Raw genomic sequence first — 26,272 nt, 5'->3', positions numbered from 1 at the left:
ATAAATAATTACGATTTGACTAAAAGCATAAATGCATGTGATCTTGGAACTGGGCATTTTAGGGGGATTGGTTGTGTGTCTCTGTATGCCCAGTGTGAAGCCTGAGAAAGCTCTGCATGCCTAGAGATGCAGGTAAGCAAGGCTCTGCCTTCATACACATGGATTGTAACGACTCATTGAATTGTAGATTAAGATTAAAAAAAATATGGTGAGGTCATCACCTAGATGTTCTATGGATATCGACACATCAGCAAATGAGCTCTTTGTATTTATTCTTGTGAGACTGGCACAGTGGGCAAGATGTGGAGGGACAGATCAAAGCATTCATTTTAACAGGTAGTAAATGAAGGGAGAATTTGATGCGGTGATTTAGATTAATTACTCAACTGCCCAAGGGATTTCAGAAATGTATTCGAACTTTTTGAAACTGTGATTTTCCTTCCGGCGTTGCTCTCTCAAACCGCCTCTCCCATTTCTCTTCTGCTTCATTCAGCAGGCTCATCCCCCACCCCCGCCCCCTCGTGCTTAACATATTCTGCCTTCCCAGACCATCTCTTCCTCTTCTCACTCTTGGTGGTGTAACTGTGATCTACTTGTCACACCCAAATGTGCCCCTGAAGAGAAGGAACTTACATTACGGCTCGCCCCACTCAGAGGTAAGTCTAATTAATGTTCGTGGTCATCAGCCGAATCATCTATTTTGGGGAGCAAAACATCTGTCATACAATCCTGATGCATTTTCTGAATGTCATGGCTTTAAAACCATCATTTAATCTATGGGGGCATTTGGTTTTGGGTTCCTTTGCCCTAACTATTGTGTGGAACACACAGGAGCCTTTGTTCCACTCTGGTAAATCAATCTATGCATTTTGAAGGACTACAGTCCCCACAGCCATCCCAATCCACCAAAGCCCCATTTGTGTTGTTAGGAAATGATAGACTAACTAGACGATTTGGCAGAGGTAAGGCCAGATGTATCATAGCATTACGTTACCCTTGCGTCACGCGTGGTGTCGCAATGGCAACCATTACTAAAGTCAGACTTACCAAGCAATTTAAGTGAGTAAAACATGTTTGTTGTTATTTTAATTTGACCCCAGACCTCCACTTACTTTGAACTCTATTCAATAATTTTCCTGGCTTTCATTATTTTCAGTATTTTATTGTACAAATGTTGATGGCTCTAATTTAACTTAAAACTACCCATGTGCTGTTTATCGATGCCCTGTTTATGCATGTTGCATAACTGCTCATTTCCACTACCTCAGCACAAACCTTGTAATTTCAGTTCCAGTGTTGTGTCCTCCACCCAAAGCCTGCAGATGTTCTGGACTCATCTCTTAGCACTGATCACGCTGCAATGTGAGTACTTCAGATTATTAAAAGAGGAACCCAGAGGCTGACAGGTGTTGGTTTCCCTGTGAGAAGCTCCATGTCATTTATGGATGAAATGCATTTTTAGTTTGTAAACATATTACATGATTGTGCTAGCATTGAATGAATCAATGTCAATATACCAGTTTTTTGTGTATAGGGCACTGAAGAGTGATAAAGCCAATGTGTTAAATCTCAGGGATGGAGGCTTGGAAGTCTTTCTTGGTTCTGGGAATGATCCAGTGATAGCTTTCAATCATCTGTGGGGAATTGCATCAACCTATTTAGGTAGACTTTAGCTCTCAGGCAGAGCACATGTACAAAAAAATTGAATTAAAAAGCAGTATTGAAAGAGGTGCTTTGGCTGCGTCTCTGTTGTTGTTAATACAGGTCCTCTGTCTGTGTTTGAAGGGTTTTGCATGATGTGACTGCATGAGTAACGTGAATAGTAGGTTGGGCCAGCAAGGGATTTTGTTTCTGTAATGAGAAAACAGCTGGTGCGGAACTTAACTTAATTATGAACTCGCACTATTTGTAAATAATGGCTGAAGAAATGAATTATCGTTGTGAATAAATAATGTTACCACACTAACATTATACGAAATGAAGCATTGATATTGTATAGAATGATACAAAAAGCAGGTATATTGGAGTAAAAAAAATATTTTTGTTATTTTATTAAGAAGCAAAGAGTTGACCATTTGATAAAAGTAGGGTACAGAAAATGCAAAAAAGATATATTGGGAGAATATTACATGTTCCACTGGTATATCAAATAAGGTCTAAACTGCTAGTGGATGATAACATTGACTTCAACTGAACAATAAGAAGAAAATCAATAGTACTGAACACATTGGATGCAGAATTAGACAATGTTGTCGACGTTTCGGTCTTTTTGTAATTATTTCATAAGACCATCCTCAGGACAAACGTTAAAAGCATTAGAATGTAGAGCCTATGTCGCAGACTATACATACACTACCTAGCCAGGTAAGTGATGAACTGTCAAAGTCATTTTGGGGATGATGTCTGTATAGATGTTAATTCTGCGACTTCCAAGTGGGGATGCTTTTAGATTAGGCTCAGTAGAAACGTTTGATTTTCGTAATCTGGCTCAGCAAAAAAACGCTTGAGGCTTGTTCTGTACTCAGAATTTAATTCTCGCGTTTTAGAAGTCGTGAGTAGTCGGAAAAGAACTCCTTTCGGGTCAGACGCGGTAGCAAACTTCCTTCGGGTCGGACGCGGCAGCGTATTTTGATGAAAACAGCTCTTTTCATCAAAATCATCAAAATACGCTGCCGCGTCCGACCCGAAGGAAGTTTTCTACAGAATTAACATCTATACAGACATCATCCCCAAACTGACTTTGACAGTTCATCACTTACCTGGCTAGGTAGTGTATGTATAGTCTGCGACATAGGGTCTACATTCTAATGCTTTTAACTTTTGTCCTGAGGATGGTCTTATGAAATAATTACAAAAAGACCGAACCATCGACAACATTGTCTAATTCTGCATCCGATTTGTTCAGTACTATTGATTTTCTTCTTATTGTTCAGTTGAAGTCAATGTTATCTTCCACTAGCAGTTTAGACCTTATTTGATATACCAGTGGAACATGTAATATTCTCCCTGTATATCTTTTTTGCATTTTCTGTACCCTACTTTTATCAAATGATCAACTCTTTGCCTCTTAATAAAATAACAAAAATATTTTTTTGACTCCTATATACCTGGTTTTTGTATCATTATATACAATATCAATGCTTCATTTCGTATAATGTTAGTGTGGTAACATTATTTATTCACAACGATAATTCATTTCTTCAGCCATTATTTACAAATAGTGCGAGTTCATAATTAAGTTATGTTCCGCACCAGCTGTTTTCTCATTACAGAAACAAAATCCCTTGCTGGCCCAACCTACTATTCACTTCTCAGGCCAAGCCCGCAAGGGTATATTGGGTTGCTCACCTCTTAATAAATACATGAGTAATGTAGCAAGAAGGGTATGTGTATTTTGAACTCTGCGACAAACAACACTGGAAGAAGTTTTACGTTATATAACACTGAGATACTATCTTGTCGAGTTCTGGAGGCACTGGAAATGCATTGATTTCAATCTAATATGTACATTTTTTATTTATGTTGGTACTTAGTTGTTTTTTAATTAAAGTACTTCAAAAAACATCCTTGTGCGGATTTCTTAGGTTTTATTGTGCCTTGCTGAGTTCTAAGTTTCCACCATACACCATCTCCTTAAGAAAACCTTGGACTGCCTTTCCTCGCTCCTGTAAGGTTCAATTGCAAAACTGGTGTTCCTTTTGCTCGGTTTGGGCCAATAGTAAATTGGTGACAGGGTTCATCCTCTGTATATGGAGTACTTCAGTTACATCTCGACTGGTAAATACATTGTAAATGCAGACCCTGTATCAAAAGTGAGGAAGTGGTTTGCTGTAGTCAGTTGGCCCCAGAGCACCAAAAATAGAAACCTCCTGACTGCTAGGGGACCATGTTCCTATGTTTTCACATGAAATGCAATATTTCCCACTGCAAAAAGAGAGGCGAGCTGTACTGCTGTTCACCTCCCATACAGTGGAGTAGCTTTAAAGGGGGTGTTTAGGATGTTACACCCCCCTCATAAGTGTATTTTCTCGTAAATAGTTGGGTACAACTGCTTTCAGTCGAGTATGGTGAGGTGTCTGTCGGATTTCACCAGGAATTTATACACAGACACAGACAATAACGCATACACATTCTCCCCCTCTTTGTGTGAAAGTCTTCCTAAAGGTTGGTTATTAGACAAAATAATGAGTTTTCTCTCACTTAGGGCCATATTGATGAAGATTGTGGTGCAGCACAGCCGAGCAAATCACCTTGCTGCGCTGTGCTGCATTGCTTCACTGAGAGAGGGAGGGAATGCGCCGTATTAATCCTTTACAGCGCATTCCTGTCCTTTTCCTTGTGGTGATGCAGTTTTAGCAACCTGGCATTATCACAGGCACCCTTGCACCCTGGTGCAAGGGTGCATCCAATGCATGCCGGATTGTGTTTGTGCAGGAAGGATCACTTTCCTGCATAAAAACTATTCTGAGAGGCTTCTTCGTCTTTCTACATGTGCTGCAGAATGCTTGGTAGGTCTTGAATCTCTTCCTGAAGGGAGTGTGTTAGAACTGGGGGTCTCAAGTTGGCTGAGGCAGGCACCTTAGTCCAAATAGGGACCCTTGCTTCAAGTCAGGGAAAAGAGGGACACCCTCTTTAATAACCCCTGCTCACCCACTGGTAACTTGGCATGAGCAGCCAGGCTTACCTTCAAGGCAATGTGTAAAGTATTTGCAACCACACTCCCAGTGACACAGTGATAACACCACAAATGGACACCACACTAATGTATGAAAATAGCAGTATCTTTATAAAGAAGAAAAATATGGTAAGACCAAACAATAAAAATCCAACATAGGCGTATTCGTAATATTTCACTTTGCCGGTTATTGGGCCAACAAACACTTGTAGGTTCTTGCGGTATTAATGAGCAGTTCACGAATGTTCAAAGGCAGTCCTAGTGCAAGGCTATGCAGTTCGTAATGCAGTTTGTATTGTCAGACCGATGCAGTTGTAATGCAAAAATAATGCAGTCCTCAATGCGCGTAATCAGACAGTTCATAATGCAAGAATAATGCAATCCGCAATGCACGTAATCAGGCAGTTTGTAATGCAAGTATAACGCACTCCTTAATGCGAGTAATAAGGCAGTTCGTAATGCGAGAATATTTCAATCCTCAATGCATGTCATCAGGTAGTTCGTAATGCAGGAATAATACAATCCCTAATGCAAGAAATAAGGCAGTTCGTAATGCAGGAATAATACCAGGCCAATCAACGTGATTAGCACGGTACAACTAGGCTCCATACGCAGACAGCAGTCCTGAACTTTCTAAGGGCAGTCCCGGTACTGCCGGGCAGGTCAGGGCTGCTCGAGGACTCAGAGCGTCTAATGCAATGCAGCGGGAGAGAGACGGGAGCACTCCTGTACGCCTCCTGCATGCCAACTCAGGCTACACACACTTGCTGCTCCAGATTGGAGTCCAAGCCTTACCTGGGGGATGCACTGCCTTGCTCTCTCTCTTTTCCCGTTCGTCATACGTCCTGCTGGGCGCTTCCGATGACGACGCAGCTCCGATGCAAGTCGATGCTGTAGCCAGACAGGTTACGGCACTGCCTTTTCCATTGCTGACGATCTTGGGCAGATTCCTCTTGCGAACAACGATCATGATTACCTCATGACTTCATTAGGTTTACAAAATCATTTAGCACGTTGCGTCTCGGGCCAGCGGTAGCAATCTTGATCCGCAGCCTCCGTTACAATGACGGCTCGGGCCACAAACAGCTACACAGCAGCGTGGACGATGATTCACGCTGCAGGGGCACTGCAGTCACGGGGCACTTTCCAACCAGCACCACGGACCCCACGCAGTCTCAGGCTGCACACGCACAAAGCGTCGCTGAGACTCAGTTAGGTTTCAGGCCGCACAGTCCCGGGGCAATGCTTACGACGATCTCAGGCTGCAAAAATCACATGCACACAGCTTCGCTGAGACACATTTGGAAACTTTGATGTTCCTGAGTTTCCACAACAGGGAGCCAGCACTCCCCGGGCCCTTGGAGACAAGTTACTTCAGGACACAGCACACAGCAACGTCCTTTCAAGAAGGGGTACACAGCACAATGCAAAGCCCCTTCAGCCTCTTCCTTAGTTTAATGAACAAACTGAAGGCCAGCCCCAGAACACACAGATAGGGTCAGTCCTCCTCTTCAGTCTCTTTAGCTGTTCTTCCTTGGCAGAGGTTCCTCTTGACCACAAAGTAGTTTCAATCCTTATCAGTCTTGACCAGTCCATAGTTATACCCCTAAATGTCTATGAAGTCTTCGTGTTCAGGGGGCACTGACCCCTGTCCAAACCAGGCCTTGGTGTCTCCCTGCCAGTGACACCTTCTTCGTTTGATAGTGTGGGTCTGGTTCCTCAATCACTCAGCAGGAGGTGGAGCCATTCTTTTATGGCGGCAGCCCAGGCCTCTTCACATCCAGGAGGCTATTTCTCCCCTCTACACTCCAGATGCAGGTCAGACTGTTGCTGTCTCACCTACTCCTCCCTTGGGTCAAGACATTTCCCAGATTCTATCACGTTCACATCCAGACAGTCAATCCACAACCAGGCAGAGACACACAGAATTGTTAGAACAAAGGAAATAGCCACTTCTGAAAGCGTGGTTTCTGAACACACCATTCAAAAACCACCTTCACAAAAAGATGTGTTATTAAATTGTGAGATCAGGCACACTAAACATCACCTATCCATCTTAAGCCTATGGGAATATAGGCTGGAAACACAGCCTTCCCCATTCTGTTCTATGGGCAAGATGCCCTTGCAACAGTGAAAAGTGAAATGGAGAGTATTTTACTGTTAGGACATGGTACACACCTCAGTACATGTCCTACCATGCACAGACACTGCACCCTGCCCAGGGGGGTACCTTGGGCCTACTATAGGCGTGTCTGATGTGCATAGAAAGGGAAGGGTAAGGGCTGACAAGTGGTTGCACTTGTCAGGACAACTTGGCACTTATCAAACTGCGCGCAGGCACTGAAGTGGCAAGCCTGAGTTCTCTCTATGGGGCTATTTGTGTAGGTGGAACAATTAGTGCTGCAGGCCTACAAGTAGCATTTGCATTACCAGCCCTGGTGCACACAGTGCACTTTACTAGTAAGGCAAACATAACAATTATGGACAACCAATTACCTTAACAGTTTGTACAGGGAGCACTTGCACTTTGACACTGATCAGCAGTGGCAAAGTGCCCAAAGCATCTAAGTCGGCAACATAATGTCAGAAAAAGTTCCAGGAGGAAGGCAAAAAGTTTAAGGAACTTTAGCCACAGAGGGCCAAGTCCAACAGAGTGCAATATCCATTGGTGGAGGGGCAGGATGTTCCAGGACTTGGAGGCGAGATAGGAGAAGGAACAGCCTCCACTGTGGCCTCAGCGGATGTGCAATATCTGTGCGAGGGTAAAGGAGGTGGAGTGAAGGTGTCTGGGGGTTGCTGGAAGCAGCCACCGCCCGTGCAGGTAAGTGCAGTGGGGTGGGTTTGGGGGTGGTTTCGACAGACGATCACAAGGGAAAATTAAATAAATTGTGAATTTTCCCTCGTCGTCGCCTGTCGTAATCCCCCCCACCTGGCCCCACTGCCCACCGCTCTTACCTGCATGAGCCGCGGCTAACTGGAAGATCTTGCAGTGGTTGATATATGCTGGTTCTTGGTTGTGAAGGGCTTTATAGCCATCTATCAGCATCTTGAAGTGGCATCTTTTGTGGATGGGGAGCCAGTGAAGGGTCCCAGGTTGGGGGGATGTGGGTTCATTTGTGTAGTTTGAGGATGAGTCTGGCTGCTGAGTTGAGTATTGTCTTCTAGTCTTCTCATGAGTTGGGTGGTGGTTCCTTCATACAGTGTGTTGCTGTAGCCTAGGGCCTGGGTGATGGATTTCTTCATGTCAATGGGAAACCATTGAAACGTCTTCGTAGCATGCAGAGAGTGTGGAATCAGGCTGAGGAGACTGCGATGATCGGTTGTTTCATGGTGAGTTAGCTGTCCTGGATGATTTAGAGGTTGGGGGCATGGTCTGTTGGTGTGGGAGTGGGTCCAGGTTTGGTGTGCCACCATATGTCATTCCATGGGCGATGTTCTTCCCAAAGATCAACACTTCAGTCTTGTTGTGTAGCGCTTCAGGCATTTGGTCTTCATCCAGTCAATGACATTCTTCATGCAGTTGTGGAAGTTGGTCTTCATGGTGGAGGGGTCTGCTGAGAGGATGAGCTGCGTGTCATCAAAATAGTAGATGTTGTTGAGATTATGTGCTCTTTCAGTGCCACGTAGGTTTTGAAAAGGGTGGGGCTGAGTGATGAGCTTTGAGAGAGACCGCAGATAGTGTGCTTTTTGGTGACGATCTGAAAAGTGGTAGGCGGATCCTTAGTGTTTGTCACATGAGTATAGATGCGATCCATTTGAGTGCGTCTCCCTGGGTTCCAATGTGGCACAGTCTCTCTCACTCTGTTCACAACTGTCAATAGGTCTGGCTGAAAGTGCACGAGTTCCTCACTAAGTGACTGAGTGCATTGATGATGGATGTGTGAGTACATGGATGAATGAATGAGTGATTAGATGTATAGTAACCTATACGAATTTTCAGTTATAAGACAGACCTTTCGTCTTTGTTTATTTTATTATGAATAATTCAGGATGATAAGATAGCAGAGTTCATAATCCTGCAGAATGAGGTTCTGTGTGTTTTCAAATTTCCTAAGATTTTGAAGTTTTATTCTCGCCCATCATGCTAAGTAGCATTCAGCGATAACAAATTCAATCACAGCAGCTTGAGCAGAATAAGGATCCCTGTATGACCGCCAATCATACTCAACTCTTGGACACCTTTGATGACTGCACTTCATACATGAAATTCATTGCTGAAATTAATTTGTCTTCATGTGGCACATTCTATTGCTCAATTACAGGTAGAGCTGTGTGAGCTTTGTGTGCATTTTTCTTGAATTCTCTTGTCTGACTGATTGATATCCATCTATCTGGTGTCCCTGGCTCTATTGCATTGGGCATGCTTACTGACATCTGTGTCTCACTGTTCCCAGCACCCTGTCATAAGTCACAAGGTAGTGATGGGTGTATTGTAGGGAAATCCTACTATCCTCACAGTAGAGGATAGCCTACCAGCACCTTTGAAATAGTCTATCCTACACTTCATAATTCTTCAATGTAAGTTGTAAATCTATATTCAAACAGTAATAGGCTCACATTAGTGAAGATTCGTGTCCTTAGGGATTCACAACATTTTTCAGAAGTAGATAGAGAAACCTACAACATTTACTGATCTCCTGGCAAACAGATACAAAATGTATGTGCATGTTATAACTTTAAAAAAAACTAGAGCCAAACGCACTTGTTAATTTCCTTTTCAGGGAAAAAATCCTTCTCTTACACATCACCAAGTTTGCGGGTTCTCCTTTCTTACACTGAAGAGTATATACTACTGTTCATAACAACAGTAAATATTCAATCTTTTCCAGAGCAGGAAGGGATTTAAGGTGTGTTTTTCAGTGTCGGTTTTTCCTTTCTGGGCTTCAGGGCTACATCAGAACTGGTGAAATTCCATGCTCAGGCCTCAGTGCCTCACCAATGTGTGACTTCACAGCTAAAGGTCTCCAAGGGCCCTGCAGTGTCTGTGGTAACGCACCAATCAGCCTGTTACCCTACCCTTTCCCAATGTGTTACCCTACCCTTTTGCAATTTGTTACATAGTTGGGAAAGGGTGGAGTGAAAAATCAGAGATTGAAACAATGCAGGCTCAATGCTTCAGTTTCATGTTGCAGCGTTCAAAGCAGAGAGGAGGAGTCCAAACGTGACGCTTGCAGGCAGAAAGGTAAGTTAAACAGCTTCTAAATGTTGTTTGCTTATGGGTGAGAGTGTTTGTCTGTGAGCGATTGTCTGAGCATGTCTGTGTGTCTACTTGTGTGTGTGTGTGTGGGTGTAAATGAAAGTGAAATGGATTAAGTGAAGGAATGAGTAAAAGTAAGTGAGAATAAGTGATAGAAAGAGTGAGTATGAGTGAGAATGAATGAGTGAGGGAGGGAGATTGACATTCAGTGTAACTAAGTGTTGCTGTGAGTGAGGCTGAGTGAGTCACATTCTGTATGAATTTGAACGAGTAAGAGAATGAATGAGGCAGAGTGAGTCAATGTGAGGATGCATTAGACTGATTGGGTCAGAATAAGTGAGAATGAGTGAGAATTGGTGTAAATGAGCGAGGTTGGGTTAAATTAAGTGATGTAGAGTGAGTTTGAGTGAGTGAAGATGCATCGAAGGTTGATGACTAGGATTAAGTGAGGCAGAGTGAGAATGAGTAAGATTGAATGAGGCAGACAGATACAGAATGATTCTGAGTGAGGCTGAGTCAGAGTGAGATTGAATGAATGAGAGCGAGTGGGTGTTAGATTTGGGGGTCTCTAATTGGCACAGGTAGGTACTTGGGACAAATAGGGACCCTTGCCTCTAGTCTTGGTAAGGGGGAAACTCCTAAAATAACCCCTGCTCACCCCCTTGGTAGCTTGGCATAAGCAAACAGGCTTATCTCAGAGGCAGTGTGTAAAGCATTTGTGACCACACACAGTAACCCAGTGTCAACACTACAGATGGACACCATATAGTTGTATTTTAAAAATAAGTATTCTTTATATACCCTTAACACAAGACCACAAACGACAAAAATCAACAATACTATACTTAAGATTGTAGTTTTAGCTTAGTTCAGTTCAGTTCTTAACATGCAACACTTTATGTCAATGTACCTTACGATGCGTGACGCTTCCATATCAAAAGTTTTGCAGCGAGGGAAACGTGGCAAAGTTCAGGTGCAAAGAAATAAAGATGTGAAGATCTTCCAGATGCTGCATGCTTCTCCGATGATGCAAGAAGTCTCGGTTCGATGCGTTGACTGCAGGGGCAACACCCTTGTTCAGCAATGCAACGTCAACAGCCTTGGCTGCGGCACTCTTCTCCAACGTTTGCGAGATGCTTCCATGCAATGCGACAACTACAGTGGTGACATCCAAGATGCGACGGCAGCAGCTCAGATGGCGGCACACTTACCCGTGGATGTGAGGCGCTTTTCTTGATGCGGTGCAATGCGACAGCTACAGTGACGACATCCACGATGGGACGGCAGCAGCAGCGACGGCGACACACTTCTTCCCCATTGTGAGTTGCTTCTCTCGATGCGGTGCAGTGCGACAACTACAGTGGCGACATCCAAGATGTGACGGCAGCAGCAGTGACGGCGACAAGCTTCCCCTTCATTGCTGGACGCTTCTCTCGATGTGGTGCAATGCGTCAGCTACAGCAGCAACACCCTTCTTCGGAGTTGCGACAGAAGCGGCTGCGACGGCGACACGCTTCTTCCTCTTGAGTCGAGCTTCTAGCTTCTTGCGACACGCAGTCCCCCAGAAGGCACATAACAGCAGCAGGCACTTCCAAAGACCTCTGGGGAGCTGGGGTTTTGAAATCTGTTGTCCCTGAGACTTCAGCAGGAGGCAAGCTCTGTTCCAAGCCCTTGGAGATCCTTCACAAGTTGAAAATAAAGCACACAAGGTTCTTTCTCCTTTCTTTGGCAGTTAGGCAACCACTGCAGGCCAATCCCTCAAGCAGCACTTCAGCTTAGGGATAGTCTCTCCTCAGTTTCTTCAGGTTCCCCTCAAAGGTTTCTTCTTTTAGTCCAAAAGTGATCTATTTCTTGGGATCAGGGTCTCAATATTTATACCCCAAAATCTGTTGTACTCTGAAGGCAGAGGGGACTTTGCCTAGTCCAAACCAGTTCTGGAGCACCCCGTTTACATGACTCCTTCTTTCCTTTCATAGTGCAGGGCAGAAACATCAGACGCCCCACAGGAGGTGGAGCCAGCATTGTGGAGGAAAGGCACAGCCCTGGAGCACTCTGTTGACACGATTCCTTCCCTCCTTTCACGTTGTAGGGCAGAGACATCAGACATACCACAGGAGGTGGAGCCAGCACTGTGGGGGCAAGCGCAGTCCTATTCAGGTCCCAGGTGCAACTCCTCCCTCCCATCTAGATGCAGATCTGTCTATTCACCACTGGGCTGACTCATCCTGTCTACTGGAATCCCCCAGCCCCGTCACTCAAACTCCAGACAAGGAATACACAAGCTAGCGGAGGCAGGCTTAGATAGTAAGACAGAAAAATACCTACTTTCTAAAAGTGGTATTTTCAAACACCAAATGTTAAAATCGACTTCACTAAAAGATGTATTTTATCATTCTGAGTGTAGGCATACTAAACTCGAATTTCCACCATGTTCCCTGAGTCAGTTAGGATTATAAAATGCAATAATCTAACTGCCCATTCTGACCTATGGGGAACATTTAGCCTTGCAATAGTGAAAAACGAAAATGGCTGTTATTCACTATTAGGACATGCCACGCACATCAGGGCTTGCCCTACCTTATACTTACAATGCACCCTGCCTTTGGGCCAACCATAGGGGTGTCTGATTTGAAGAAAAGGGAAAGTTTAGGGACCGGCAAGTGGGTGCACTTGCCCAGTCAGCATGACAGTACAAGACTGCACACAGGCTCTGCAATGGCAGACCTGAGACACACTTTTACAAGCTGCTTCTGTGGGTGGTACAACCAGTGCTGCAAGCCCACTAGCAGCCTTTGGATTACCAGCCCTGGGCACTCCTGGTGCACTGTACTAGGGTCCGAAAGGTAAACCAAACCAACCAATCATGCAGTCACTAATCCATACATTAATTTACAATAGGGAGAGCATATACACTTTAGCACTGATCAGCAGTGGTAAAGTGCCCAGAGTCATAAAATAGCCAACAATTGGGCAGAAAAAATATAGCAGGAAGGCAGAAAGTTCAGGGATGACCCTTCAAAAAGGGCCAAGTCCAACAGTGGGAATGAGTGAGAATGTGTCCGACTGTGAGTATGAGAGAGTCAGAGTGAGAGTAAGTGAACTGGAATGAGTAGAGCTGAGTGAATGAGTGAGACTGAGTGAGAATGAGCATGTTAGAGTGAATCAGATTGAGACTAAGTGAGAATGAGTGAGTGATGGTTATGCTGAGTGAGTCATAGGGTTTGCATGAGTCAGAATGAGTGAAAATGAGTGCGACTGAGTGAGAACAAGTGAGACCAAGTGAGTCTGGGTGAGTTCGAGTGACACAGAGTGAGATTGAGTGCAGATAAAAAAGAGCGAATTAGTGGAACTGAGTTAGAGTGAGTAGGACAGTGTGAGACTAAGTGAGTCAGAGAAAGTAAAAGTGGGTGGAAGAATGAATGGATATAAGTGAATAAGACTGAGTGAGACTGTGTGAGAGAGTAAAGCTGAGTATAGACGAGTGTGAGTGAACTCCACAAACCCTTTGAAATGAAGTTAGACGCCATCATTGGACATCGAGCCAAGTATTGTGCCCCTTGAAAGGTCACCAGCCACCACTGGTGAGTTTATGAAATCCCACAAATATGTACATTTGTAAGTGTGCATAGACTTACATTTCTGGCACTAAACCCTGCTTGTGATATTCTCATGCAAACATATTTGTGGAAGTCCATCGTACACAAGAATAAATCCAACATTCGAAAAAGTATGTAATTGTGAAACAGCTTACATATTTTCATGTGTAAGTCAAATTCACACATGCAAATTGCTTTTAGAATAGATGAATTGTTTTTGTGCTCCTTATTTAACATTTGGTGTATGTTAGATTAACGTATTGGATTGTAATTTATGATTGTAATATTATGATGCAAGGAACTAGCAAAAGAAAAAGGTGAATTGCATTGCATAACTTCTCTGATAAAGTTCATTTATGGAATAAACCAAGCAGGCAGTATGAAATATAGCACTATTATACAGTTTTCTAAGAGAACAACATTCAACCCCGAAACTGTGATACTTTTATAAATGCTACAAACAAGCCCCAAACCACTGGTCAGAGTAGGTTGACTGCCCCCCTTGCACTACCTTTTTGGTATGCAGGCAGTCCAGGGGTACATTCTAGAACCTATACTGTTCAGTCTTTATGTGGAACACTAGGAAGGCAGGCTTGGCTATTCACCAGTATGCAGTTTAGGGTCCGCCCTATTTAATACCCTTTTTAATCAAGGACATTCTTACATTGTTATCCACAGACTCCAAGATTCAGAATTCAACAAAGACTCGGTTACTAAAATGGGCAGTGATGGCTTTGCCTCCTCTATGGCCAAGGAAGCCATTTTGTCTCAAATATACTTTATTAGATTTTCAATATGTATGAAACAATCTGAAAATACACAGTCAGATTTGCAGAGTTTTGTATGCCCTCCCCCAAGGACTCTATCTGTTTATTCCCTATCCCCACTTGGGCTATTTTGCTTGTTTACCATGAATAGCTTTTGCACTTTCTAAAACATTCCAGGATCAATTATACACTAGTCACTTGCCTTATCTTTGTAAATTTCCTGTGAGAACCCTTACTAGAGTATATCCCTTTCTCTACCATCATGCACCGCTCCATTTTCATAGGCCTGGCTCAAAGCTTCATAGTCAGGGCCTCCAGGAGACAGCCATAATGGTTGTATGACGTTACAACGCATACTTTTACAATGCATGCCTTTACAACGCATGTTTCACATCGCAACATCCTTTACAACGCATTCCATTACAACGCATGCCATTAAAACAAATTGTCTAAAGCTACCTTTACAACGCATTCTATTAAATAAATAAATAAATTGATACTTGTATAGCGCACTACTCACCCGCAAGGGTCTCAAGGCGCTTGTACGAATACCGCTGTGGAACCCATCCTGGCTTTCCCTGTGAGGCATCCACTCCTGGGCACCCCCAAGGTGGAGGCCAGGCACCCTTAGCGTTGTGGGGGCCGTTGTGGAGATTAAGCACGCTATTGCCCAGAGTTGCAAAGTGGGACTCCATGATTGGAATAGGCACCGAGGCGAGAATTATCAGGTCCGTGGAATTTTGAGCCCAACACCCGCCGAGGCGGGGAATTGAACCCTGGTCCCAGGCCAGACCTCTGCATCAGGGTCTGCCGCTCTAACCATTGAGCCACACTTCTCCCATATTACATCGCATACTACCTTTACAACACATACCATTACAACGCATACCATTACATTGCATGTATGCTAAGTATTGGATAGTATAGGGGTAAAAATTACTCTTCTAACTCCAGGCAGTCCAACAGTAGAGTAAGTGTTGGATAGTGTAGGGGTAAAAGTTACTATTCTAACTCCAGGGGGTGCAACAGGAGGGTACGTTTTGGATAGTGTAAGGGTACTATGCGTTGTAATGGTATGCGTTGTAATGGTATACGTTGTAATGACATGCATAATGGTATGCGTTGTAGTGGCATGCGATATAATGGTTGCGTTGTAATGGCATGTGATGTAAGGGATGTTGTGATGTAATGACTGCATTGTAATGTTAGTGCGATGTAAAAGTTGCGTTGTAAAGGTTGTGTCCCAGCCATAATTTACCTATATCCCACCACAGTGCCTGCAGGCCATTATCATCTAACATTTGACCCTATTTCAGCTGAGTGCGTTTGTCCCAAATTTTCAAAAAAGCTATTTGTGCAGTCTGTGTGATATCACAATAATCAAAGATAAGTGGTCACCTATGTTAATCTTAAAGGCATTGAAGGGCATTCACATGTGAAGCGCAGTATAACGCCTCCTGGCCAATATCCTCTATTGCATGAGCAACTAGTGAAAATCACAAATGTGACTAGGTACATGTGTGTAGATGTGATATGGTTAGAAATCTTGAACTGAACCAAGTGGAACCCAAAGTCGAATTGCACAAAGTGGAATCAACATGCCTTTTCCCTATGCTCATTGGTTTCCCTATGCTCGTATCCAACGAGCATAGTGAACCCATATATTTTTTCCCAGCATTACCTCAGTTTGCTCAGTGTGTCTGGCATATTATTTATAAGAGTTTTATATATACCGTACACCCCCAGTTGTTATGAGGTTGAGAGTGGATTCATTTTCCATCAAATAACTATCCTGAATGTTAAACAGTCCTTCAGGATGTCTCCCACACTGCACTTTATTTTCTTTATTTATATCTCTTGTTAAACCTACTCTACAGTGTCAATGTACAATAAAAGAAAAGCCCATTTTAGAAAGCATGGGGCAGATTTACAAGAAAGTGATGCATCTGCAGAGTAGCGTCACTTACCCTGAGAAACACTAGCGCCACCATAGATGCCATATTACAATACGGCACACAATGGCGCAAGAATTGACAGATGCGTCAGAAATACTGACGATTCTGTTGGCACAAGAGTCACGCATTGCTGGAATCGTGTTGCAAGCCCAACGCAACTCCAGCAATGCATGTTGAGGTATCCGCATTACCTTCAAGCAGGCATACGGTTTTGACGCAGTGGCGTCCTGGAAGTGGCCCCGTGAAATATTGTAAATTTCACTGCATCACTTTTAAGAGGCTATCCTGTGTCCGAACGCAAACCCTGCATACATTATACCTGACGAAGGTATATGTGACGTAGGGTTTTACAACGCGACACATGTCCGTAGATGGATCACCTTGTAAATGGGCGCCCTTTTCACGCTGCGCCACAAATATGATGCAACAGCGGTGCGAAAATTATCCAAGGGACTTATACATTTGCCCCCATGATTTTAGTTTCCTTACGATGTGCTTTGCAATTAAAGTTTGATTTATAATACCACACTGTGTTGCATTTAACACATTATACAGATTAGCGTATTATCACAAACAAAAACACATATTTCTTGAAATATTGATGGACATGTCTGCAGTTTCAGACAAAAAATAAACTGTAAAGGTATGGTGATAAAATACTCTAAATCTCTGTAAGGAGTATTAAAATCAATCAATCTATCATATCATATAAAAAAAATACCTACTGAGCAATGCAATATGGTCCTATATCGCCATCGAGGGGATGAGCGGACATTTGTAAACCCTTCATAAACAACAAATTGCATTTATCTGTTGGTGGGTGACCTGACCTGACTGTCTCAGGGATGCTTTAGGTACTTTCACCAGTAGTATATGTTGCATTAAAAAAGATCTAGCAGATGTCTTTGGAATTCATATGATTGACCAGCAAGTAGTTTTTAAATCGAGCTTTGTACCTTGATAGTTACCCCTACTTAAAAAGAGTTAATTGCTGCACATCTAACCTTTGTTTTTTTCGTGTCTCCAGCCTTGGTTTTCTTTTTTTCTTATTTTTAAATTCTGGAGGAGGGATCCTGTTTTGACAGATGTCACAACTTCGTGTTGCAAGAGTAATTGTAAGCTAAATCATTGCTCACGTTGCAACTTCCTTGGCAACCAGCCCACTGCAGAAGGGGTAGGCCAGCAAATTGGGTGAAGTCCCATCTGACGTCACACATTATTGAAAACCGCAAAACCTGAACATAGTCAGAAAGCTAGCGGCGAATCACGGGTTCAATTGAGCGTCAGCATTGCTGTCTGAGGAAGCTTATCCTGGTGCAGGAGCAATCGATGTATTCGAAAGCTTTATCGGCACTTGTCCATTGGTTCAGACGCCATTTCTGCACTTATCAGGCAGAACAAATATAGGCATAGAAAAGCCGCACCAGTGCAATTTAAAATCCAGAAATTATAGTGCAAAACAGCCAAAAAATAAAGGTGAAATGATGAATGAATAGCGTATATTGTACATGGTATGCATGAGTGATAAAAGATATATCCCATGGCAGCAGAGATACATAGTATATATTACACATGGTGTGCATTTTTCAGAGTGATAAAAGGGAAGCCATAGCAGAAGAAGTTAAAGGATATATGTGTAGCATACATTGCACATGATGTGAATATTTAAGGGTGATGAATAGTACAACACATACATGCAGAGGTACAGAAATATATATATATCAGTGGTTAATTAGTAAAAAAATACGTCCCGGGGCTCTTAACAGGAGGCAGTTTCCACAACTCCATTTCTTCTGTTAGCACCACATATAAAAGAACCAACTACTAACCATAATGTGCCAAAAGTGGGGAGAGGATGTGGCATAATGGCCAGAGCTGGCAAACTCGGACCTGGGGAACCAGGTTCAAGTCATGGCTTGGCTCAACATCCTGTGATTCTGGGTGAATCAACTGATCTCCCTGTGTCTACCAAAAATGTATGTGTCCTTGAATGGTGCTTAATCTCCACAGTTGATGGTTAAGTGCCGGTGCTGAGCACCAGAAACCACTGGCTCGACTTAAGCACTGTATAGCATACGTTACTGTTATAATTGACTTGTGTCTTTCCTTACTCTGGCTGTGACTTCCCTGTTACTCAGCTAGTGTGAGTGGTAGAATGCCTGGTGACATCATGGAATGTTTGGGTGCCTGGCTTGAGTGTAAAGTGTGAGTTGATGGCATGCTGAGCGACAGGGAGGTCGCTCCTGGTGGGGTTGTATTCCATCTACCTATCTTATCTTAATGAACTTAACCTGTAACTAAGTTTAATTAGAACATTGGGATGTTGGGAGCTCCATTGACAACAATGGACTGCTCCAATCCCCTCGCGCTTCCTGAAGGTTTTGTTTTATTTGTTAGAACATTCTGCCCTCTAGTGGCAGAATGTTCTAATAGCCTTATAGCCCTTCATAGCGGGGCTATACCGGATTTTAAAGTCCCTCTGCTTTGTTAAATTCCCTTGCCTTCGGCTCGGGCCTTTAACGCTGCAGCGGGACTTTAATATAGCCTTATAGCCCGCCGTAGAGGGCTATACCGGCTATTAAAGGCCCTCTCCAGCGTTAAAGGCCCGAGCCGAAGGCGAGGGCCTTTAACAAGGGAGAGGGACTTTAATAGCGGAATAGCTCATCCACGAAGGGCTATAAGGCTATTAGAACATTCTGTCACTAGAGGACAGAATGTTCTAACAAAAAAACAAAGCCTTTTGGAAGCGTGAGGGGGTTGGAATCCCCTCAGGCTCCCTGAAGCCTTTGTTCACAGCCAGAGCTGTGAACAAAGAAGCATTGGAATGTTGGAGCTCCAGGCTTATACCAGCCATTATAAGCCCAGAGCACTCCATTGTTTTCATTGGAGCTCCCAACATTCCAATGTTCTAATAGCCGGTATAGCCTGCTACGGCGGGCTATAAGGCTATAGTAACACCCCCACCAAACCACATAGACACTCATACTGATACTAAAAAAAACATTTAATAACACATATACACACACATGTGCCTACTCACCAACCCATGCAGCCCCTTATACACAAAGTGAAATTCTGATACAAACATTTAAATATTTAAACAATACTCGCTAATATATGTATTCACTAAGATACACTTAATAAGCCAGTTAACCAATCAAATTTTTTTTTTAAACATCCATTAAGACACTTATTTAAACATTTATTCTTCCATCGACCTTTACATATGCATATATAAAACATATTTATTTTTCAGAAAGACACACATTCACTCGATGGTGTCATCAGTGATGTCATGAGTGATGTCACTGACAATTTCATGAGTGATGTAATATGTGACGTTATCAGCAGTGCATTGCAGGCGCGCAAGTTATAGTGAGTCCAACTAACTATAACGTGGGAATTTCAATGGTTTTATGTCAGTAAAAATTTTTCCAGCTAACTATAACTGGTGTCAAACCTATGGTTTTTTCAGTGAATTTAATAGGTTTTTTAAATGCTAATTCCTAACTATAACTGGTGTGAAACCTATGGTTTTTTCAGTGAATATATATATATATATATACTAGCTTACCCGTCGCGCGTTGCTGCGTTCTCAGAAGAAAGGAAATTTAAGGAAACTTGTTATGATAACATTCAATTTACATTGTGTAATTTCATTGAAACTTATTCATTTTAATATGGAAAACATTTTAAAGTGTTGTTTTAATTCTGTATATATATATATATATATATATATATATATATATATATATATATATATACAGTATTTTTTGTTTTTCCGTCTGGTGCGTGCACAAATAAATTAGAAGGTTTTCCGGCACGTGAGCTTGCCACATTCAGTTGTCCATGTGAGAAGCACGGATTCTCCAAATCTAGTCCTCACACTAGCAGCGATTGTCCTTGTGCTTTGTTGATGGTCATTGCAAAAGCGAGTCGCACCGTAAACTGTAAACATTCAGTATTGGAAAGATTATGAGGGCCCTGGGGGGCCAGGGGGCCAATATCCAACACATATATATATTTTATTTTTGCCAGAAACCTGCGCGGGAGTGTACTCAACAACTTTTAACAAATTATTTATTCATTTATTTATTTTTGCCAGAAACCTTCGCAGGAGTGTACTCAACAAGTTCCCAAAGTTTCATGGTAATCGGATGAATGGTGTAGTGATGCATAAAGGACAAACAGACATACTTTTGTATATATATATATATATATATATATATATATATATATATATATATATATATATATATATATATATATATATATATATATATATATATATATTCACTGAAAAAAACATAGGTTTCACACCAGTTATAGTTAGCTGGACATTTTACTCATACAAAACTATTGAAATTCCACTGTTATAGTTAGTTGTACTCACTATAAATCGCGCGCCCGCAATCCACCGCTGATGATGTCACATATTACATCATACATGACATGGTCAGTGACATCACTGATGACATCACTGATGACATCTCAAATGACATCACTGATGACATCATCCATGTGACAATCAAATACACCTCATCACACACTAGTATAATCTTTCATCACTCACTGTAAAATAGAAAGTGTCATATTTGAAACCATTGACACACCAATAGAAATTTCTAAACACCCACTCAGTTATTCATAGAACTATACACACATCTAATCACTTACCTATTTCATACACATGGTTCCAAGTAATTTCTATTACCACATTTACATATTGTGAGAATTTTCCACAGTTAAAAAGGATACCTATTAGTGGGCCACAGAAGGCAGCAGAACTGACTGGGATGTTGGCAGGATGGGAAGCAGGACAAAAGGATATGGAAGTGATTGAGAGGGATCTTTAACCCTTACTCTCTTTGGTAAAGTCATCAAACATGATTCCCCTTTGGTCGTATGGACATTTGGTAGCCGATTTGAAGAACTGAGGAAGAGTTAACATTCAGAATTCATTTACATTTCAATGAAGCTAGTACAGTGTAACAATAACAACTGAGAGGGTGGTAGGAAACTATGAAGGTTTATTCTTCAATTATTAGTTCACCGCAAGGAGCATAATTGGAAGTGATTGATGAAATATGTAATTACAGGAATGCATTTAAGGCATTCAAGCAGAAGTGCTATGAAATACAGAATGCAAACAATCAATATGTAAAGAATGTCAAATCCAAACCGGGTGTTCAATAAATAAACTAGCCCTTGCTAAATTATAAAGAGGGAGTACAAAGGGGTTTTCTAAAGGGGAAAAGAGGAAGATGTCAGTAAAAGAGTGTTTAGCATGAAGCTTCAAACTTAGGAAAGTCACAAAGGAAGAGAAATTCCTCACTTTGAAGTCAAGGAACGGTCTCTGCTCTACCTACTTAGGAACACCAAAAAAAAACACAATCAAAGGTCTCAAAACGTCCATCATAACTTGCTTCCATAGTCCAGAACTAAACCCATGGCAGCATTTGGCTAGAGGCGGTAACCCCCTACATATCCATCCTAAAATGATATGAAACAAAGGTGTTGTAAAGGTTGTGTATGCTGAGGCGTCTTTATGCTAGCTGTCTCTGGGCCCGATTCACAGAACTAACTTAAGACAACATTCTAAACTTACTACCATTTGGTATTCACCGAAGGCACTTACTCATTTCGGTATTCACAGAAGTTAGGAGTCCTAACTTTAGAACTCCTAAATGCCTTCTGTGAATACTGAAAGTCTTAGTTTAGGAGTAGTAAAGCTCGGACTCCTAACTTTAGGACTCCTAAACTGAGAAAAATCCCAACTTTAAGACTTTCAGTATTCACAGAAGGCATTTAGGAGTCCTAAAGTTAGGACTCCTAACTTCTGTGAATACCGAAATGAGTAAGAGCCTTCTGTGAATACCAAAATGGTAGTAAGTTTAGGATTTTGTCTTAAGTTAATTGAAATTAGAGTAGCGACTACAGCTTGGGTGCAAACAGCCACGTTTTTAGAGATTTCCTAAACAACTGTCTGTTGGCTTGACTTCTAAGAGTAAAAGGCAGAGTATCCCAAAGTTTAGAGGCCAAATGGAAGAAACCTCTGCCACCCCATTTTACAGTCTTCGCCCTAGGAGTGACCAGAAGGGAATCTGTTGATGACCTAAGATTGCGTTGTGGGATGTGCCATCTGATATGATTGCTGAAATAGGCAGGTCCAGCCCCGTAAAATGTTTAGTGCACAGTGCACAAGGACTTACATTGGACCCTTACCAAGACCGGAAACCAGTGCAAGTCTTAGATACTTTGGTATAGTGGACTGAATTTGGGAATCTTAAGCAATAGTCATGCTGCCGCATTTTAAAGTAATTTCAGCTTGCGTAAAGTCATCTTGTTTGCCCCTAAATGGAGGGCATTACAGTAATCGATTTTTGACAATAACAAAGCAACAGTTACTGTTTTCCTTAGGTTCACAGGAATGAATGGTAAAACATTTTCATACGATCTTCAAGATATGTTCCAGAAGGACATTTCCTTGCCAAATAGGCCCACCTCAGTTTTGTCAGTATTCAACTTTTGACAAGTGTCCCACCTCCATCTGATGATCTGAACCATACAGTTGTTAAACTTAGTTGTCACCTCCTCTGGCTATGAGGATAGAGACACCACTATTTCTGTATCGTCTGCATAAGAAATGCCAGTAAAAACAGTACAAAAGTGGGTGGTGATGGACGGAGCATCTGAATCAATCAAACACTCACACCCAGTCAAAAGATCTGGGTTTAATCCATCACCGTTCTTTAGCCCACTCTGCCACCCCAGTTCAGACATAGCTATATGCAAATCAGACTGACCCTGTGCCTCATGGGAACAGTCCAGCCCGATCTGCCAAGCCATGTCTTCCCTGGACCGGAAACAAGCTTCCGAGGACCGGTTTCCGGCATTCCAGCCGTCTTCAGCCCGGCTTGCCTGAATCCAGTGGCAAAGTGAGCAAGGGACTCATGTCTGAGCATACCCTGCCACACTTATGGCTGCCAAAAGCAGTACAAAAGGGAGTGGTGATGGACGGAGCATCTAAATCAATCAAACACTCACACCCAGTCAAAAGATCTGGGTTTAATCCAACACCGATCTTTAGCCCACTCTGCCACCCCAGTTCAGACATGGCTATATGCAAATCAGTCTGACCCTGTGCCTCATGGGAACAGTCCGGCCCGAACTGCCAAGCCATGTCTTCCCTGGACCGGAAACAAGCTTCCGAGGACCCGTTTCTGGCATTCAAGCCGTCTTCAGCCCGGCTTGCCTGAATCCAGTGGCAAAGTGAGCAAGGGACTCACGTCTGAGCATACCCTGCCACACTTAAGGCGGCCAAAAGCAGTACAAAAGGGGTTGGTGATGGACGGAGCATCTGAAATAAATCAAACACTCAAACCCAGTCAAAAGATCTGGGTTTAATCCATCACCGTTCTTTAGCCCACTCTGCCACCCCAGTTCAGACATGGCATGGCACAACAGATTGTTCCGGTTGAGTGGAGGGAAATGTGGTGCAGACAGGAAGTGCTACTCTCAAGGCAAAAGGCACAGTGGCAGTTAGCGGTCTAGCTGCTCAACCGGCTGCATAAAAATGGATGCCTGCCTCGACGCGCAGTGGACGCGCCGTTTGCGCACCAATGGTGCGCCTAAGGCAAGCCTGTCTGCGCCCGTCCGTGCAAGACCGGGCACAGGGGCCAGAAATGGTGCCCCTTACACCACAAAAGGCCTTACCGACCCCATATACTCTTGTGACAAACGTATGAACCTGGCTGATAAACAATACTCAGGCATATGCCGCATAAAATCGGAACTAGGAAAGGTGGATGGACCTTTTTCCTGCCTCAATTGTAAATGGGGATGCCAAGATGCCCTCCCCATACCCTTAGCAGTAAACTTAACTCATCACCCCAGCAGCCTGACACTAAAATGCATCTATTTAATACCAGATCATTCCCCAAACATAGCATGGAGATTTGAGATACACTTGACGAATTAAGCTTAAATCTGGCCTTCGCCATCAAAACTTGGCTTGATGACAATAACTCACCCGACATTGTTTCAGCCCTTCCACTTGGCTATAAAATATGAAAACAAGACAAGAACGGTAAGAGAGACGGGGGTATTGCCATTCTCTTTAAAGATCATCTCTCCTGCATTTCCAAAACTACTACTCAAGTAGGCTCCCATGAGATTCTAGCCTTCACAGTTATGAACGGCGCCCATGTATTACTGGGAGGAGCAGTCATTTGTAACCCTACGGGCCAGTACCCCAGACTAAGCTTCAATCTACTTGTTCAACTTTTTCCTCTCTGCCTAAAACTGAATCAATTCCTGGTCATAGGGGATTTTAATCTTCATTATGAAAATGCTGCTAATCCAGGTGTTAAACACCTGGAAAACAATATGGCCATAATGCAATTAACCCCGAGGATATCTGATCCAACACATGTAGCAGGACACACGCTGGACCTTATGTTCTCAAATATAACAATTATTAATATTCACAAAATTAAATCACTTGCATGGACAGACCATTTTTTAATCTCCTTTTCCCTAGCCATTCCAAATTAGTCATCTCAGACTGAAGCCACACATCAATTAGGGAGAAGATCCTGGAACCTAATTACTCAGGAAACATTTTCTATGCACTTTACTAGGTCAGGACACATTTTCCTCTCACCATGCTAATACCTCAGCCACCCTTTTACAACAAGAAATAGAGTAGTCGCTTGACAAATGTGCCCCCAAACAAACAAAAAAGCCCATGACCATCTCGAGATCAGGAAAGTGATCCCTGAAAAATAAACAAAAATGTTGCACTTTGGAGCAACAAGGAGACTATCAAGGGACAACGTAGATAGACAGAACTACCTAGCTGAATTGAAAACCTACCACCACGCTCTAAAAAATGCCAAAACAAAATTTTACACAAGAAGGATAGAAGATAAGGATAGGATAGGATAGGATGTGAATTTGTAGAGCGCGAATTGCTGCCCGGAGGCGTCCAAGCGCTAGGAATACCATGAATCCGACCCGGAGGACCCAGGGGGGAGAGAACGGGAGTTAGTTAGACTGGGTTATGGAAGACCGTGAGGTTGGAGTTAGCTCTTAGATGCAGTGGAAGGGCGTTCCAGGCCCTGGCAGCATTGTAGGAGAACGTCCTACCTCCAGATCTAGATCTTTTAATTCTGGGGGTCACTGCGAGAAAGGTCTGATTAGAGCGTAGGTTTCTGTTGGGCGTGTAGTGGGTAATTAGATCCCGCGAAATCCTGGGACCAGTGTTCCAGAATGACTGGTGAGCTATGCACATGGCTTTAAACATAACTCTCTGGCGCACCGGTAGCCAGTGAAGGGTTGCTAGTCCCGTCCTTATTGACTGTCTGCGGGGGAGGTCGAGTAGCATGCGTGCTGCACAGTTCTGAACTATTTGGAGCCTTCTCAGAGTAGATTCTGGAGCACCGAGGTAAAGTACATTATTAAAATCAAGGCATGATTGAATCAGACCCTGTACAGCTGTCTGTTTGGCTTCCATGGGGAGGAGAGAGAAGATTTTCTTGAGCATCCTCATGATGCCGAAGCAAGTAGCTGACAGTTTCGTGGCTTGTACATTGAAGGAACGGGATCTGTCCATCCAAATTCCAAGGCTTTTAATGCTGTTTTTGGGGGTTGGTGGAGGGCCCAGACTGGGCGGCCACAGTGAGACGGGGAAGCTGAGGTCCGGATGGCCTAGGACCATAAGCTCGGTTTTGTCCCCATTTAGTTTTAAGGACGATAGGGACATCCAAGTCTTCACTTCCTCCAAACACTCTCTAAGCCCGCCCCGCACAGGTAGATTGGCTTCCTGCGTCAGGGAGACCACCAGCTGTGTGTCGTCCGCATAGGAGATGATCTTAATCCCGAATGGGCAGACGACATCGGCCAGTGGCCTCATGTACAGGTTAAAAAGTGCAGGGCTTAGAGAGGAGCCTTGGGGGACACCGCATTTCAAAGGTCTGCTGGTAGACACAGACTCGCCTTCGAACACACGGAAGGATCTGTCCTCTAAAAAGGACTGAAACCAGGACCACGCTTTGCCCTTAATCCCAACCTGGGACATA

At 43.1% G+C, this 26,272-nt stretch overlaps 1 protein-coding gene across 2 annotated transcripts in view; it reads left to right on the top strand.

The window, feature by feature from the left end:
* Positions 1 to 566: 566 nt before the first annotated feature.
* Positions 567 to 26,272, top strand: part of LOC147701199 (B-cell receptor CD22-like) — a 281,864-nt gene continuing 256,158 nt past the window's right edge. For both annotated transcript variants that reach the window (XM_086929945.1, XM_086929944.1), the window contains exons 1-2: positions 567 to 656; positions 1,289 to 1,362. In XM_086929945.1, the coding sequence (XP_086786071.1) occupies positions 1,323 to 1,362 (40 nt within the window). In that variant the 5' untranslated portion in view covers positions 567 to 656; positions 1,289 to 1,322. The remainder of the gene's footprint in view (positions 657 to 1,288; positions 1,363 to 26,272) is intronic.

Source organism: Lissotriton vulgaris, chromosome 7 (assembly GCF_964263255.1).
Source record: "Lissotriton vulgaris chromosome 7, aLisVul1.2, whole genome shotgun sequence".
In the NCBI taxonomy this organism is placed as follows: Eukaryota; Metazoa; Chordata; class Amphibia; order Caudata; family Salamandridae; genus Lissotriton; species Lissotriton vulgaris.
The sequence above is the reverse complement of the archived record's forward strand: the minus strand, read 5'-3'. Positions and strand labels throughout refer to the sequence as shown.